Source organism: Acanthamoeba castellanii, assembly GCF_000313135.1.
Source record: "Acanthamoeba castellanii str. Neff unplaced genomic scaffold scf7180000084711, whole genome shotgun sequence".
In the NCBI taxonomy this organism is placed as follows: domain Eukaryota; phylum Discosea; order Longamoebia; family Acanthamoebidae; genus Acanthamoeba; species Acanthamoeba castellanii.
Genome location: NW_004457391.1, coordinates 329007 through 345259, shown reverse-complemented (window position 1 = coordinate 345259; position 16253 = coordinate 329007). Strand labels below are relative to the sequence as shown.

The 16253-nt window shown below is 60.0% G+C and overlaps 7 protein-coding genes across 7 annotated transcripts; 5 read left to right on the top strand and 2 right to left on the bottom strand.

The window, feature by feature from the left end:
- Positions 1-43: 43 nt before the first annotated feature.
- On the top strand, positions 44-2383 carry ACA1_379380 (DnaJ domain containing protein; the record flags this gene model as incomplete). The annotated part of the gene is made up of 8 exons (XM_004337721.1): positions 44-85; positions 116-206; positions 306-705; positions 832-964; positions 1101-1225; positions 1342-1636; positions 1786-1989; positions 2192-2383. 8 exons carry the CDS (start codon positions 44-46, stop codon positions 2381-2383), a joined length of 1482 nt encoding a protein of 493 aa, XP_004337769.1.
- Positions 2384-2385: 2 nt separating this feature from the next.
- On the top strand, positions 2386-3100 carry ACA1_379370 (NHL repeatcontaining protein; the record flags this gene model as incomplete). Its single annotated transcript, XM_004337720.1, has 2 exons — positions 2386-2690; positions 2725-3100. The coding sequence occupies 2 exons, from the start codon at positions 2386-2388 to the stop codon at positions 3098-3100; spliced, it is 681 nt and encodes a 226-aa protein (XP_004337768.1).
- A 655-nt stretch (positions 3101-3755) lies between these two features.
- Positions 3756-4626, bottom strand: ACA1_379360 (Bbox zinc finger domain containing protein; the record flags this gene model as incomplete). Its single annotated transcript, XM_004337719.1, has 2 exons — positions 3756-4077; positions 4100-4626. 2 exons carry the CDS (start codon positions 4624-4626, stop codon positions 3756-3758), a joined length of 849 nt encoding a protein of 282 aa, XP_004337767.1.
- Positions 4627-5127: 501 nt separating this feature from the next.
- Positions 5128-9901, bottom strand: ACA1_379350 (uncharacterized protein; the record flags this gene model as incomplete). Its single annotated transcript, XM_004337718.1, has 20 exons — positions 5128-5334; positions 5431-5508; positions 5872-6039; positions 6151-6360; positions 6462-6578; positions 6647-6712; positions 6809-6892; positions 6977-7117; positions 7209-7341; positions 7426-7484; positions 7594-7663; positions 7835-7874; positions 8223-8328; positions 8427-8531; positions 8611-8723; positions 8873-9068; positions 9143-9283; positions 9383-9484; positions 9579-9707; positions 9770-9901. 20 exons carry the CDS (start codon positions 9899-9901, stop codon positions 5128-5130), a joined length of 2397 nt encoding a protein of 798 aa, XP_004337766.1.
- Positions 9902-10431: 530 nt separating this feature from the next.
- Positions 10432-13186, top strand: ACA1_379340 (C2 domain containing protein; the record flags this gene model as incomplete). The annotated part of the gene is given in 7 exon segments (XM_004337717.1): positions 10432-10516; positions 10582-10759; positions 10901-11233; positions 11309-11709; positions 11729-12416; positions 12491-12635; positions 12731-13186. 7 exon segments carry the CDS (start codon positions 10432-10434, stop codon positions 13184-13186), a joined length of 2286 nt encoding a protein of 761 aa, XP_004337765.1.
- Positions 13187-13384: 198 nt separating this feature from the next.
- ACA1_379330 (polynucleotide adenyltransferase) lies at positions 13385-15216 on the top strand (the record flags this gene model as incomplete). Its single annotated transcript, XM_004337716.1, has 7 exons — positions 13385-13858; positions 14027-14154; positions 14244-14276; positions 14361-14412; positions 14598-14666; positions 14784-14896; positions 14997-15216. 7 exons carry the CDS (start codon positions 13385-13387, stop codon positions 15214-15216), a joined length of 1089 nt encoding a protein of 362 aa, XP_004337764.1.
- A 235-nt stretch (positions 15217-15451) lies between these two features.
- Positions 15452-16249, top strand: ACA1_379320 (uncharacterized protein; the record flags this gene model as incomplete). The annotated part of the gene is made up of 1 exon (XM_004337715.1): positions 15452-16249. The coding sequence occupies one exon, from the start codon at positions 15452-15454 to the stop codon at positions 16247-16249; it is 798 nt and encodes a 265-aa protein (XP_004337763.1).
- Positions 16250-16253: the final 4 nt, after the last annotated feature.

The following is a 16253-nucleotide window of genomic DNA, read 5'->3' as shown; positions in this document are numbered from 1 at the left end:
TAAAGCCATATCAGAAAAGAAGACCTCTCGTTTTCAGAAGAAGATGGACGTGTTGCGGGAGCTGTTTCCTGGGCACGACCCAGACGTGCTTACGGATGTTTTGCATGGTCTGCAGGGTGACCTCACCGCAGCCATCGACGCCCTGCTGCACACCACAAACCCCAACCCCAGCCCAACCGCTCCATCATCACCTCCCCTCCACCGTGGTACCATTTCCCCATTCCCACTACTCGCCACCACCCTTGCCCCCCCTTTGCCCCCCTTGCTCCCCTCACGCTGTGCCGTCGTCGTAGTGCCGCCCGCAGAGGCCACCACCAGCGTCGTGGACCACCCAGGCGCACCTCACGCCACCGGCGACTCACCACCACCATCGGCGCCACCGCCATTGCTGCGCTCGGGACCACCACAGGCGGTGCCAACGCTGTGCGAGCGGTGCCTGGCGCAGGTGGCCGAGTCGGTGGTGCTGCCGCTGGTCAAGCCACGCAACGACGACGTGGCAGCAGCGGCGGCTGCGGTGCGCGGGGCGCTGGCCGCGATGCCGCGCGGGCTGGTGGGACGCGTGTGGGCGGCGCTGTTCGAGGCGGTGGTGGCCGAGGCCGCGGCGGGCTCGTCGAGCCTGCTCTTCGCGGTGGCGCCCCACACCACCTTTGCCCAGGCCCTCGCCTGGTTCTTCCCGCTCTGCGCCTCTGATCCAACCCTCGTCGCGTACCATTTCCCCCAATCTCGCGTCGTGTGTGCCGTGAGTGTCGTGTCGTGTCTTGTGTGTGCCATGTGTGCCGTGTGTGCTGTGTGTGCCGTGCGCGTCATATGTGCTCAACGACCGCACGCTAGGGAGGTGGCGGAGAGCATCAGCCGGTATCCGTACAGGGACAAGTTCAACGACGCCACCATGGAGCTCATGTTCGAGCCGCTCAAGCAGTGCCCGCTCCTCACTCAACTCTCCATCGTCGGTTGCTCCAGCCTCGTACGCCAGCCTCGTGCGACGTGTTGCCGTGTGTTGTGCGTGCCATGTGTTGTGTGTTGTGCGTGTCGTTGGCATTGTGTGTGTCATGCGTTTTGTGCGTGTCGTGATTGCTTACACCATTGCGCCGCGTCAGTAGATCTATCCGCAGCTGTGCTCGCCATACCTGGTCAAGCTATCGCTGTGCGACTGCGCGCGGCTCAACGACCTCGCCGTGCAGTGGCTGCTCGAGCGCAGCCCCCAACTCCAGGAACTCGACCTCGCGTACTTGCACCCTCCCCCCTTAATGTATGCGTGTCGTTCCGTGTGTGTCGTGTGCGAGTGCCGTTTTTAATGGACGTGTGCGTGTGCGGTGGTGCGTGTGCGTGTGCGTTTGGCAGAGGGTGTCATCGGCTGACGAGTCCGCGAATCGAGAGCGGGTCGCTGGTGTGGGTGAACATGGAGTCGTGCCGCGGCCTCATGTTCCCCGAGGTCCGCAACTCGCCGCACCTGCTCCACGTGCTGGTCCCCGAGGGCTGCAAGCTCGACTGGCGCCGCCCCAAGCCACCACCGTCAGCGGGCGGCGACGACCTCCTGTCGATCGAGCGGATCCTGGGGTGCGCGGGCGACTACTACGCCGTGCTCGGTCTGACCCCCGACGCCGCCCTTGCCCAGATCACCAAGCAATACCGCACCGTGCGCTCCTCCTCATTTATTTTTTAAATTATTCTATTTCATATTTTATTCTAATTCTAATTCTATTTCTTGGCTTATTCTTAATTGTTTTATACAACTTCTTTATTGATTTTGTCCGTGCGTGTCGTGTGTCGTGTGTCGTTGTGCAGATGGCCCTCAAGCTGCACCCCGACAAGAACGCGCACCCGGCGAGCGAAGAAGCGTTCAAGGTGATGGCGGAGGCGTTCGCGTGCCTGAGCGATGCGGGCCAGCGGGCGCAGTACGACGCCCACGGCGCGGCCGAGATCCGACCCGAGGTGCTGCGGCGGGCCGAGCGGGTGCTGGCTGAGGTGCAGGCCTACGTCTACGCCCACGTCCTCCAAACCCTCTTTGGCGCGCTCCCTCGCTCGTAGACCTCACACGACACAACCAATGGCACGACACGCACGTCGAGAGGAGGGTGGAAGAAATCTGCGTTTCATTCGAGGTTGATGGGTGGCCAGGGGCAGGAGTTGGCAGAGCTGGGCAGCCTGGCTTGGCCTCCGACGCCGAACTGCTCCCCAGCCTGACACACAGGCGCCGTTCGTGTGCGCCAACTGCAGCCAAGCGGCGGAGAAGTTCTGCGAGCAGTGCGGCGGCGCCCACCTGTGCGTGTCGTGCGATCACCAGATCCACGGGTTCCTTCCGCTGCGGAGCCACGTGCGTGTGGCGTCGGCCGACGCGCCCGAGCCCGCGCCGCGTGCGAGCACCACCGGGGCAAGAAGGTGAAGATGTGGTGCGAGCGCGACGGCGTGGCCGTGTGCATGGTGTGCCTCGTGGCGGGGCCGCACAAGGGCCACGACGCCCTCACCATCGAGGAGGCCGAGGAGCGAGCGCGTGAGGCCGCGCGGGTCGAGCTGGCGCAGGTCGAGCTGGCCATGGGCGAGGTCGAGGCCGCCGTGGAGCGCCAGGCGGCGCGCGAGGCCGCCGAACAGGAGAGCGGCCGCGAGGCGCGGGCGGCCATCAAGCAGCACTTTGACCGGGTGCGCGAGGCCGTGGCCCAGCGCGAGAGAGTGCTCGGCGCCGAGGTGAACGAGTGGGAGCGCACTACGGCCGAGGCGGCGGCCAAGCGGCGGGCCAAGCTCCGCCCAACGGCCCGCGGACGTGGCGGTCGACGCGGCCACGGGCAACATCATCGTGGCCGACAGGGACAACCATCGGGTGCACGTGTGGCAGGCCGACGGGTCCTTCCTCCGCACCTTCGGCTCCCGGGGTCGTGGCCATGGTCAGTTCAGGAGGCCCGAGGGTGTGGCGGTCGACGTGGCGGGTAACGTCATCGTAGCCGATTACGGCAACCACCGGGTGCAGGTGTGGCGGGCCACTGGCCGGTCCTTCCTTCGCACCCTCGGCTCCCTGGGTGGCGGTCCCGCCCAGTTCAAGGACCCTAGAGGTGTGGCGGTCGACGCAGCGACGGGCCACATCATCGTGGCCGACTGCGGCAACTAACGGGTTCAGGTGTGGTAAACAGGAACGATGGTGATGAACATTCAACTGTAGTTGTGCACGAGGAGTTTCTTCACATTTCTCCGCCACTACCTGGGTGGAAGGTCGGAGTGTGGTGCTTCTCCTTTATAGGAGCATTCTTCATTCTCTTCTGCCACCACAAGTGTGCCTTCAACACCACCTGGGTCCCTGAGTGTGGTGACTGAGCTGGTTGATGGTGGAAGTGAGATGCTGAGGATTGCTGGTGATGTCATTGACTCATTACTTACCTTACATGATGGTCTCAATCTACTTTCATGATCTAAGGATACTCCAAAAACAAAAAGAACATAAAAAATGAATGTAGAATATGGGAGAATGCCATCATTTTGGCAATGGAGTTGTGTAAACACAGGCTTTCTGGAGATGAAAGTGCTATTTTCCAACCCAGCACCTTCCCCATCAGCACCACATCTGATCCCCAATCTCACCGTCTCACCAATCCAAGGGCTGTTTTACTTTCTTCTTCGCTCCAGGAGCCCACCCTGGACCCTTGTCTTCACTTGCGAATGCGATGCTGGTGCTGCTTGCCTGCGTTCCCGTCGCCGCCGCTGCCGCCGCAGTCCTCGCTGCCTGGCAGGTTGCCACCAAATCGCCCGACGTGCCTGACCCGCCTGCGCTAGCGCATCCGGTCAAAGTGCTGCTTGATGGCCGCCCGCGCCTCGCGGCCGCTCTCCTGTTCGCCGGCCTCGACCTCGCCCATGGCGGCCTCCACCTGGGCCAGCTCGACCCGCTCACGCACTCGCAGCTCGGCCTCCTCGATGGTGAGGGCGTCGTGGCCCTTGTGCGGCCCCGCCACGAGGCACACCACGCACACGGCCACGCCGTCGCGCTCGCACCACATCTCCACCTTCTTGGCCCGGTGGTGCTCGCACGCGGCGCGCGGCTCGGGCGCGTCGGCCGACACGCACATGGCTCCGTAGCGCAGGGAATGCGTGGAGCTGCGCGTCGCCCGACACGCACAGGTGGGCGCCGCTGCACTGCTCGCAGAACTTCTCCGCCGGATGGCTATCGCAGTTGGCGCACTTGAGCGCAGCCGAGGCCTTTCCCGTCCGCCGCCCGCTGGAGGGCCGCGGCTGCTGCTTCTGGCTGCGGGCCGAGGAGGAGGAGGAGGAGAGGAGGTCGATGAGGTCAAAGTTGCGTGGCAGGCCCTTCACGCCCTCCGCCGCGGCCTCGCCGTCGACCAGACGAACACGCGTCACCGTGCGGCACTTGGGGCACCGCAGAAGATTCATGGCCTCCGCCAGTTCGGCTTCGGCTTCGGCTTCGGCGTTGGTGGTGGGTGCGGGGGTGGTGGAGCCAAGGAGGCGGGTGAGGCACGCGGTGCAGAAGGAGTGGCCGCACTTGAGCAGCCGCGGCAGGCGGTCGGCCTCGCTCGCGCTGAAGGCGAGGAAACATATGGAACACGTGCCCACGTCCTCCTCCTCAGCAGCAGCAGCGGCGGCAAGCGTCTGGTGGTGGTTCATCTCTCTCTTCTTGGTCTTCCGCATCTTCTTCTGTTCTTTTTTCTTAGGCAGACAACTGCCTGGTTGAGCTGTATTTTCGATTTTAAAACAATGTTCATAATTCCCATCTTCCCATCTTGTGGTGCTCCCACAATAAACGTCCCGAACGCATACTAACAGGAGTGCATTTTACGCAAAGCGTCTCAAAACAGCCCAGAACGTCCACCACCTCCTCCGTACCCTCGAACTCCGAGAACCCTAACCTGAGACTAAAGCCATGCCCAAACTGCGCTACGAGGCCAGAAAAGGGAAGGCCACGCTAACCGCGTGCCTCAACAGCGCTGGCCGCGCTGGCAACACGTCGGCTAACCGCCGCGTGAGAAAAAAGGGGCGTTTATTGTGGTCGCAACAAACTGCGTTGTTCTGGCCAGTTTAACGCCGAACAACTACAGTTCTTGCTGCTGTTCTTGTTGGGGATGCTCACGCTCGTAGAACGCACCACGACACGTCGAGAGAGGAGGGCGAAAGAAATCGGCGTTTTTGTGTTCATTCGAGGTTGATGACGACGGTGGCCGGGTCGGCAGGGGGCAACAGTTGGCAGAGCTGGGCCAGCTGGGCCTGGAACTGCGGGGCGTGCGAGGAGAGGGCCGAGGGCGGCAGCGTGGACACGATGGCCGCAGCCTTGGCCAGCAGCGCCAGCGCCTTCTCCACCGACTCCTGGCCCGACGCCGAACTGCTCCCCAGCAGGCAGGCCTGGCACACGCGCGTCGTTCGAACGTGTGCGGTTGAGTACTGTGTGGTCAGTACTCTCTACGAGTGGAATGGTCAGAGACAGGGTAAAGAGAGTACCTGGGCCTGGGCGAGTCGCTCCTTGGTGTAGTTGGCCAGCCCTGCTGCGACGTGGTCGGCCACTTGGGCGTCGTCCATCTGTGTGTCGTGTGTCGTGTCGTGGCGACAAATCGAAAGAGTGTGTGTGTGTGTGCAGCGATTAGATGAAGAAGCCCCACACACGCAGACAACACAAAAAGGAACGGCGCACGCACGGGTTGCTGGTCCTTGGAGAGCGCAATCGGGTGGCCGCTCAGAAAATGAATTAACATCGTCCGGCACTCGGACGATAGAAGCCCCTGTTTCGTTGTGTCGTGTGTTGTGTGCGTGTGGTGCGGTGTCAGCGGCGGGTGCAAGGCAGACGGGAGAAAAAGGCGCGTGTTGTCGTACCTGGATGCTCTCGAGGGGGTAAGGTATGAATTGTGCAAAATGTTGGAAGCTCTGCATAGTCTCGGCGCACACGGTCCAGTCGCCGTCGGCCAGCAGCTGCTGGAAGAGGCCCGCGCAGCTGCGCAGCACGCGGTCCTGCATGTCCGCCCGCAGCCTGACGTGGCACCTCGCCAAGAACTGCGCCACCGCCGGCTTTGTCGACGGAAACGTGCTCATCACCTGCCCGTAGCCCACCAAAAACTGCCCCGGGCCGCCGCACACATATGTGTCATGCGCGTGTGCGGCGGTGCGTGTGCGTGTGCGGCGGTGCGTGTGCGTATGCGACGGTGCGCGTGTGTCATGGAGGCGTACGTTGGGCAGCATGTCGGGCGAGAAGGCGGGGATGAGGACAGAGAGGTCGACGAGGCTCGGGAGCAGGTGGAGAGCGTGGTACTTGAGCGGGTCCTCGGTCACGTTGCGCAGCAGGTCGCCCAGGGACTCCAGCAGGGTGCGCGCCGTGGAGTCCCGCTCCGGCAGCCGCTCGTAGGCCATTAACGCCACCAGGCACTCCGCGACGCTGATCTACTCGTACATTCGAGTGTCAGCGCGTGCGCGTGCGGTTGTGTGTGTGTGTGTTGTACCAGTTGTGGCGGGAGCACGTGTTGCGAGGTGAATTGGCGCACACACAGGCGAGCGATTTGGCCAAGGAGAGCATCGGTGCCGGTGGTGAGAGGCTCGGTAGCGCCCGGTCGCATCGTCCACGCCGGCAGGAATGCGGCCAGTCGATAGAGTATCGCCTCCTGCCATTTGTCCGCTCATCAGCACCAATAGCCACACGACACGACATGACCAACGACACGACACTTACCTCTGATGCGGCGCTCTTGGTTTGTCCATTGAGCAAATCTTCCGTGAGCTCACGCAGCAGGAATTCCTGCGAACAGGTGTAAGCAGCGAGCAACGTCCAATGTTAAAAATTAACATCATATAAAAATAACAATACTAAATATTGAGTGCTTTATAAACATACCTTGGCCGACGACGAGACGGAGTTGACGAGGAATGGGAAGAGCGGAGCGAGGGACTCCACCACGCGGCTGCCGCCCGTTTTGATCTGCAGTGGCGCGCACCAGCGAGGATGAGCCGAGCGCTCACAAACAACGAAGAGAGAGGAGAGAGAGGAGAGCAAACGACGGACCAGATTGGCGAGCAGCTGGATGTGCCGTCGCTGGAGCGCCTCGTCAGCGTTGCTGAGCACAAAACTGTGGAGCTCCACGGCCAGCTGCGAGCACAGGAAGTGGGGGTGGAACAGGTGCTGAAACAGGAAGCACTCCACTTCCTATCGGCCGGCATGCCAACCATAAAAGGTGTGAGGTTCTTTTGGCACTGTGTGCGTGTGCGGTTGTGTTATGGTGCCAGCTGGTACGGACCTGCAGCATCTGGGGACCTTTCCGACTGAGGGAGTAGATTAGGGCGGACGTCGGCACCGCCACGCTCTCGAGCCCGTTCTTGAGCACTTGGGCACAGCACGTCTCCACGCCGTTCATTATCCAATAGAGCACCCTGATACACCCCACACGACACACGGGGGAAAAAAGGGAATTGGAATTCCAGTACAGGAGCCAAGAGAGGGCGAGGACCGCGTACGCGACGGCCTGCGGAAAGAGAATCGACGGCGGGAGGTTCTGGCAGAGATAGAGCAGAATCTGTGCAGAACTCACAGGATGAGTAAGTGCGCCAAGGTGTTGGTTGGGGGTGGGGGTGGAGGCCATCGTAGCGCACACGCGCGCGTGTTGAGAGCTCGCAGCTGTGTACCTGGAGCTTGGGCGCGGAAAGCGGATCCTCGCCGCCAACGCGAATCGCGAACATCTCCAGCAGCTTGGCCCTGTGCTCGTCGTTCAACGTCGACGCACAAAAGAGGGTCTGAATTATCGGAGACAGTAAACAGTGGTGTGAGTTCCGCCGGCGAAAGCACCAAAGCGCTCCACACACACACCACACCACACCACACCACAGGTGTGACCTGTGCTGTGATCGTACCTTGATGCAACCGCACACGGTCTTATACACCGCGGAGGCGGCCTTATGTGCCTGGGCTGGATGGACCGAAACCGAAACGAGACATAACGTCAATGTGTGGCGAGGGATGAGCCAGCGACGATCACCGCAAAACAATTTGTGGGGGAGGGGGGGTAGTTACGCGTGAATGCGCCAGGCTTGCTCGGGTCTTCGATGAGATTGCTGGCGTAGCGGAGTGCGTGTGAGAAAAACTGTAACCTTCGTTGTTGATCCGAAGGGAAAGAGAGGGGCGGTACCTTCCGATGAGCAGCACAAAGGAAGCCAGCTTCCCGAAATGAGGCACGAAATGCGGCGCTAACAACGATAACCAGCCGTGAGACAGACATAAAGGAAGAGGGAAGAAGGAAGAAGAGTGTGCAATATACCGTATGAGCGAGAGAGTATGCCCATCACGGACAGCAGGAAACGGCAGGCCTTGACCTTGTTCTCAAAGGCCTTTTCATCGCCCTTGGACACCAGCTCGCCGGCGCGCTGCTCGTGGTGTTTGTCAAGAAAAAACAGATCAAAAAAGGAACGGTACGGTAGAGGCTCACTTTGGCGTCTCTCGTGCATTCATCAGGCCCACATACCTCACGACTCAGCACCAGGCGCGGCGCGCATGGCATCGCTGCGTTCCAACTCGACTGCACCTTCAGGACGCACAGCGTGACGACTCGGTTGAGCAGGGCTGGGTTCTGCGGGAAGAAGAAGAAGAAGAAAGCAGAATGAGAACACCGAACGGAAGCGTTTTGTAAGGGCGCTGGTGGATCCAACCTGTAGTCGGTAGGGGTGCATGAGGGTGATCTCCCGGACGAGCTTCCACACGGCTGTCTGGACCTTGACGTTCTTGGCACACTTGTCGCCGATCGCGATGATCTGTTGCATGACTGTGCACGAGGAGAACAAAAAGGGGATTGGATGAGCAAAGTCACAAAGTAAGAGCGCCCATTGGGTCAGCAACCTATTATCCTTACATTATTATCATTATCATCATCATTCTTACTATTATTATTAGTTGACGCATTGGGGAGCTCACCGTAGAGGAGCTCCGGGTCGTCGTAGGGTTGCGGCATTTGCGAGGGCGAAGGCGAAGGAGGGAACATCTTGAGGTGGAGGGGGACGAACTGAGACAGCAATGTCAGCGCGCTTGTGAACAGGGCGTTGGCCTCCTGCGTCAGTGTCGCAGCTTCGGGGCCTTGTATGCCAGCGCCGGACAACTTGGACAAGAGCTCCTGGAACGCGTGACCAGCCGAGAGGGGTGAGATGAGCAGAGGTGGTGGGTGAGTGGATGTGGGCGCTGGCATACGGTTGACCGAGAGATGGCGGGGTTGACAACGGAGAAGAAGTGGTCGAGGAAGACGGTCAGCACTATGGCGTCGCGCTCGAGGGACATTGACTCCATCGCCGTCTTGCATCTCTCGAAGAATATCACGCACCTCCTTTGTTCCTACCGAAAGAAATAAAGAGGGCATCAACGTGGTGAGAAAGAGACAGAGTATTGAGCTCAACTCGCAAGCTCTGTCTCGGCATAAGGGGAGACGCGTACTCCCAGCAGCTCCAAGAGATCGCGTGGGCTGGGCGCCGCTACGGCAGTGCGGTCAAAGGCCTGTGCGAGTCGTTCTACAGCCGCCTCGTAGAGCGTCTTGGCCTGTGTACGCAGCAGCGAGAGATCGAAAGTGTAAGAAGCCCTTTGGTGCTATCGGGCTGAATGAATAGATCGATGATAAGTGAAAGTAGCGTACGTGGAAGGAGAAGGTGGTAAAGAACGGCGTAAGCATGTCTTGGTTCGTGCAAACGCTGATCAACGATGCGGACGCTTGTAAGGCCGCTAATCGAAGCGGCATGGGTGCCATCACATCAAGTATGGGTTGCTGAATGTGAAGAAAGATGCGTGAATAGATCAAAAATCGTCAAAATCGTTGCATTAACGTACGCTGAGAGCACTCCAAAGCATCTCGAAATTGTCCGTGACCTTAGTAACATCCCAAGCCTGCACCGCCTCAACAGCATTTGTCTTGGTGACCAGGTCCAAGCTGCTATCGAGCAGCAGCGATTGCAGATCCATCTTTGCCAGAGTGCAACATTCGCGCCAAAACAAACACCAGAAACTTGGCTACAACTACTTGGAAAAATTTCGCAAAATGTCTGAATAATGCACAGCGCTGAACAGGCAGACCACAAGCAAGGAGCAGCTCTCGCTTTCGTTGATGAACTTCCACATCAAGGTATAGACGTCCCCAGCAAGTTTTCGATGTCCCTGGCTGCGTCAAGGTGTTCGCGGACGCCGTTATGGCCCCACCCCACGCAGGGATGTGATTCGCCCGCTTGAGTCCGATCGGCAGAAGCCTCGGGGGATTTCCGCAATTCATTTCCTCCGATTTTCCACCCAACAGTTGCCGGTGGCAAAACGAAAAGAGAACTCGCGGAGAGGAGAACGATCGGCTGGCGCATCTCTCGATTCAATCCATTTTTGCTTGATCCAGTCAGTATAACTTTCGAAACCTGTCAGGCATCTCTTAGCCTCGGATGCAGAGTGTTTGATCTAAATCTCTATCCAGCAACGCCCCCTTGCCCTCCTATCCACCAAGAAACAACATGGCACTTATCCAAACAACATCGAATGGACTGATGAGCACCAGCCCTGCCAAGACGCGGGCGTCTCCCGCTCTTCTCGTAGTTGGTACGATCACCAATCTTTTGTGCCTTTTTTGTTCCCTAATTTACTTTAATTTAATTTGTACGCAGCCATCGAGGGCCGCAACTTCGTGTCGCTGGGGCTGCGACCCGACGCTCTGCGCACCATGCGCTACTACTGCCAAATCGTAATCGAGGACGTTAAAACGAGCGACATCCTGCTCAACGTGCGCACCAATCGCGTGCAGCGCGGCCAGACCAACGTCGTGTGGAACGAAGAGCTCTACTTGTACGTACACCACTATACATACAATACCATCCTTACTTCTGCTGTGCTCAGCTGAAAAGGTCATCAAGTTCAAATTTTTAACTCCTTGGCCGTGTGGTTCAAAGAAAGTAATTTTAACCGCTGGTTGTTGGGCACGCGCAGTGAGTTCCCGCCAGGCCGCAAAAAGAAGGACGTCGAGCTGAAGGTGATGTGCTTTGAGCACAGCCCGCTGCACGACCACTTCCAGGGCGAGGTGGTGCTGCCCCTGGGCCACCTCCACCGCCACCGTGCGCTCGATCAGTGGTACGCGCTGGCCCGACGGGACAAGAAGCCCGTGCGCGGTGAAGTCCACCTCAAGCTCGAACTGGGCGTCGATGTGCCCGAGAACTACGTACGACGGCCGAGCTCCCTGGACGGGAGCGATCCGACCGTGCGAGCGTCTATGCCCGTCGGCCTCGACATGGCCTCCTTTCGATCGGCCGACGACAAGCGCGCGTATGGCCTCCTTTCTGTTCACGCACACGCACCACCGCACACGCACTTAGATCTCTTTACCCAACGCTCTATCAGGCTCGCGCTGTCGTCGCCCGACAAGAAGTTCAAGAAGAGCTTCAAGGGGTTCCGCGACAAGTTCAAGAAGACGACGCAGGGCGTGCGGGGCTACTTCAGCGAGGCCGACGACGGGAGCGACGGCCAGGCCTCACCGCTGGTGGGAATGGCCGGCGGCGCGGTGACGGAGGACGAAGCCGGCCGGCTGCGGGACATGCGCGAGAACGTGGATCTCGACCACCTGCTGCACCACCGTGCCGGCGAAAGAAGCAACAGCGTTAGCAGCGACGGATTCGTGGACGACGAGGAAAGCGTGGGCGACAGCGACCACTCCGAGGGCGGCGGCGGCAGCAAGATTATCAAGCGCAAGTCGGGAAAATCGTCCAAGCGCACGAAGAAGCGCAAGGAGGGACAGCATCCTCGTGCTCAACAGCAACGAAGGCCACCTGATCAATTTTGACGACCTCGAAGACGGCGGCAGCGGCATCAACGGCTGGCGCTCGGACGGTTCGGCGCCGTCGTCTCCCCGCTACGCGGTGACCACGGACGAGAGCGGCGAGGTGCTGGGCGTGATCACCCCCACCACGCTCATCGAGCACTTCGAGGACGAGGAGGAGGAGGTCTGTTCCGAGGGCGATGTGTCCATGTCGGCCTCTGCGGACGTCTACGAAGGCGCCGACGGCAGCAGCAGCCTCGGCGACCTGGTATCGTCCCAGCAGGCCTTCAGCACGGCGAGGGGCGACAACATCAAGAAAACGAAGAAGACGACAAACAAAAAGAAGAACAGGCTTCGGGAGCCGCTCGCGGTCATCATCGAGGAGAGCGGCGGGTCCGCTACCAGCAGTGACCAAGAGGATGGCGGCTTCGGCAGCGGCGGCCCGACGCCATCGCCATTCAAGAAGACCATCAAGCGAGGCGGCCTGGTGGCGAGCGACGAGACCGGAAGCCCAGCGACCATCGCAGGGCCATCGCAGGGCCGGCGACCGCGATCGGCCAGCGATTTTGTCATCCCGCGGCTCAAGCTGAGCGACGAGATCGGCGGCTACGACAGCAGCGCCGGCAGCAAGGGCAGTCGACGGCGGCAGAAGAAACTCTACGCCTCGTCCCAGCGCCTGGCCTTGTTGAACAGGTATGGCGACACGACACGACCAACGACACGACACGACACGCATTGACTTGTGTTCGTGAACCACCTGGGAACAGGTTCCCCACCTACGATTCCAAGTCGAAGGCGACGATCATCAGCCAGCGGCAGCGCGCCTACCATATCTGGCTTGATTCGTACCATCGCGACATGGACGACTTTTTCGACGACACCAGGGACTGGAAGGCGCCCATCGGCATGCAGGTAAGTTGACACGACACACATGCCACACACGACACGACACACACGACACACACGCCCAACGACACACGCATGTTGACTGTGATGCTGGATTGCAGGATAGCGATAAGTTGGATTATGTGGCGCTGGCGCAAGAGTGGAAGCGACCATGGCAGAAGGACATGGAGCAGGCCAGGGAGACGAAGGACAACCTGCAGGAGGTGATCAACGACGAGATGGAGGACATGGAGGGCATCATCCGCAAGATCAACGACAAGGCCGGCTCGCACTTTGAGCAGACGACGCTCTACTCCCAGTCGGCCGTGAGCGCCATGCGCGACATCGCCAAGGAGACGCGCAAGAGGCAGCTGCAGGAGCAGGCCAAGCAGAAGAAGGAGGAGAAGATGAAGAAGAAGCGAGACGCCGCCGCCTCATCGACGTCGCCATCGTCTTCCCGACGCATCGGCCCGCTCATGCCCACGCCCTCGAGCCCGCCCGAGAGCACCGGCTATCGGCCGGTCATCGTACTCCTGGCCACCCTCCTCATCTTGTACATACTCAACACTTTCATGTAATTAACACAACACATCACAACATAAAACGTAAAACATGTAACTACATTGTTGCTGCCCTCAAATGCAAGCAACAAGTTTTGAGTTGAGGTGCAGCAGTGACATGAAAGATGAGAAGTCTGCTAGAACGGTTGGTTCAGAGAATTTGAGCCACCCACGCTGAAAGCAGAAGAACCTCAATCAATACCGGACAAGAGGAAGATGAAGAAGAACAGAGGAGGAGGTGGTGGCAGGGGACGGGGAGGAGGAGGTGTGAAGAGGCCCAGTGGAGCCCCAGGCCCGCTCAAAAAGTTGCCGGTCTTTGCCAACCAGGTGCCCTTCCGGTTCGACCCCGCCACCGACGCCTGGACCGAAGTGGTCCTCCCTGCGGTGGCACCCACCGACGGGGGCGCCAGGAAAAAACCCGGATCCAGACCGCCCGTGCCACCTCAGCCGGCGGCTGCCAGCACCTCCACCACTCGGCCGAGCCCTGACCACGAAGCCGAGGCCGAGGCTGACGCCGAGACCGAGACCACGTCAGTTGTAGAGGAGGTGGGTGGCGGGCGGACGTACAAGCTGTGCACGATGAACGTGCTGTTCGACCTGTACGGCAACGAGCGGATACAGACCAAGCGGCGCATGCCGGCCCTGATCGACCTCCTCCGCGACACCGATGCCGACATCATCGGCCTCCAGGTGTAGCCCCGGATCATTTCCGACGACAGCTTCAACACAAAGACGATGATGAAGGTGTCTGACCGTGTGTCGTGTGTCGTGTGTCGTGTGTCGTGTCGTGTCGTGTCGCGTGTGTATCGTGTCGCGTGTGCGTCGTGTGTGCGGTGGGAGAATTAGGAGGTGACGCAGCCGTTCTTGATTCGGCTGATGCGGGAGGAGTGGGTGCAGCGGAACTACTACGTGTCTGACGGGTCGCTCGGGTACAGCCTCAAGCCCTACTACGGACAGCTCATCCTCTCCAAGCTCCCCTTCCACCGGTGCCTCGTCCCTCTATTCCTTGTGTGTGCGTCGTGAGTGTGTCGTGTGTCGTGTGTCGTGCGCCGTGTGCTCACTGCATGACCGGCAGGCTCATCACGCACCAGTTCAGCAAGTCCAAGAAGTACGCAATTCTGACAACGTTTATTTTCCCTTGATGTTTGCTCAATTGACTTGTTGCGTGTGTCGTGTGTGTCGCGCGGTGAAGGGTGACGATAGCGCAGTTTCTGGTGGAGGGCCGGAAGGTGTGGGTGCCGGTGGTGCACCTCACGAGCAATCGGAAGGGGTCGGACCTGTACAACAAACGCCACCTCCAGCTGCAGGTCATCTTCGCCAAGATCTGCCCTGCCGCCGAGCCAGGCACAAATTTCCCCCTCTTTTGGTGGCTACCACGCAAACCACATTCATTGATAACATTGCGTTTGTAACTACAGAAGACGAGAAGGCCGACGTGTGGATGATGGGTGACTTCAACTTCGAAGACGGCGAAGAGGATCGCGGCCTGCCACCTCAGGTGCGTGACACACGGCACACGGCACACGGCACACGACACGCACGACACACGGTCTGAACTTCTACAGTGGCGATGAAAATCATAATCGTGGTTGCGATCGAACATTCAATGTTCCAGTGGGGCCAATTTGTGGATGTGTGGCCGTCGCTCTACCCGGCGCAGGCTGGCTACACGTTCGACCCGCAGCGCAACGCCATGGCCGCCGAGACCACCTCCTCCGGCCGATCACGGTAGGCCCGTCCGCACACCACGCATTCCCCCCTTTTCTCTTTACCGCCAAACCGATTTCAAAATGTCTTGCCTGCTGACGTGTGCTGGGGCCGTCCACAGGCGGATCGACCGGGTGATGCTGCGGTCTGGGGCGGGCGCGCCGCGGTGGGAGGCCCGGTCGATGGAGCTCATCGGCACGCAGCCCCTGCCCCCTGTGGGCGATGAAGGCGGCGACGAAGGCGGCGCGGTCGTCTTTCCGTCGGACCACTTTGGCCTCGTCGCCGTCATTGGGTCCGCCGGCGCTGCCACCACTTCCAATGGTGTCGGTGGCTTCGGCTGACCGACAGCACCTGCTGAGCAGCAATTCCTACGCAGGGTTGATGCAGGAAATTCGTGCGGGTCAAAAAGAAAATAGGTGAAATGAAAAGTTGTTTTTCCTTCTTTGGAGTGTTGAGAAGAAGACACCCAGCAGGCGAGGACTGGTGCTCGTGATGGCGAAGGGACCAAGGCCAATATTGATGCTCTTCCTGTTAACAGGGGGTGTACTCATTTTGCTGCACCTCCACCACACGGGGATGACGCAATGGCACGACCGAGGCTACACCCTTCCGCCCTTCCACTTGCTCCCGTTGCCGCAGCTCGAGGTCGAACCACTCAGCCCCGAAGACATGTTTCGCACGCCGGCCGTCAATGGCATCTTCGAAGACCCCGAGGACCGTTCGCTGCTGCGTCTGCTGCCGCATTCGATCCACAAATTCGTGTGCGAGCTCAACCGAGCCGCGCTCGACCAGCGCGGCTTCGAGTGCGACAAGGCCCTGCCGCTGCGCGCCGTGCTCGACATCGTGCTGCCGCCGCGCCGGGTCTATCTCGACCTCGGCACCAAGAAATTCGACTCGAGTGTGGGCTGGTTCCAGCGCGAGTACCCGGTCGAGTTCAGCCAGATCTACTCCTGGGAGATGGTACCCGATTTGTTCGTGAAGCCGAGCGTCAACTTCGCTGCAGCGGAGATGAACCTGACCTTGGGCGAGGCCGAGCGCTGGCTCAACAGCATCACCCACTTCACAGCCAAGGTCACGGCCCAGGCCGATCAGTCGGAGTCGGACGTCGTGCACTTCCTGCAGACCCACGTGCGACCTGAGGACTTCGTGGTGATGAAGATGGACATCGAGGGCGAGGAGTGGAACATCATCCCGCGGCTCGAGGCCACCGGTGCCATGCACCTGATCGACGAGTTCTTTGTCGAGGTCCACTTCCACCACCCGATGATGCAGCCCCACAGCTGGGGCAAGTTCAGCCACACTCTCGAGGAAACCACGGAGATGGTGCAGCGCCTCCGGAGCCGAGAGGATCTCTTCTTCCACTACTGGCCCTGATGGC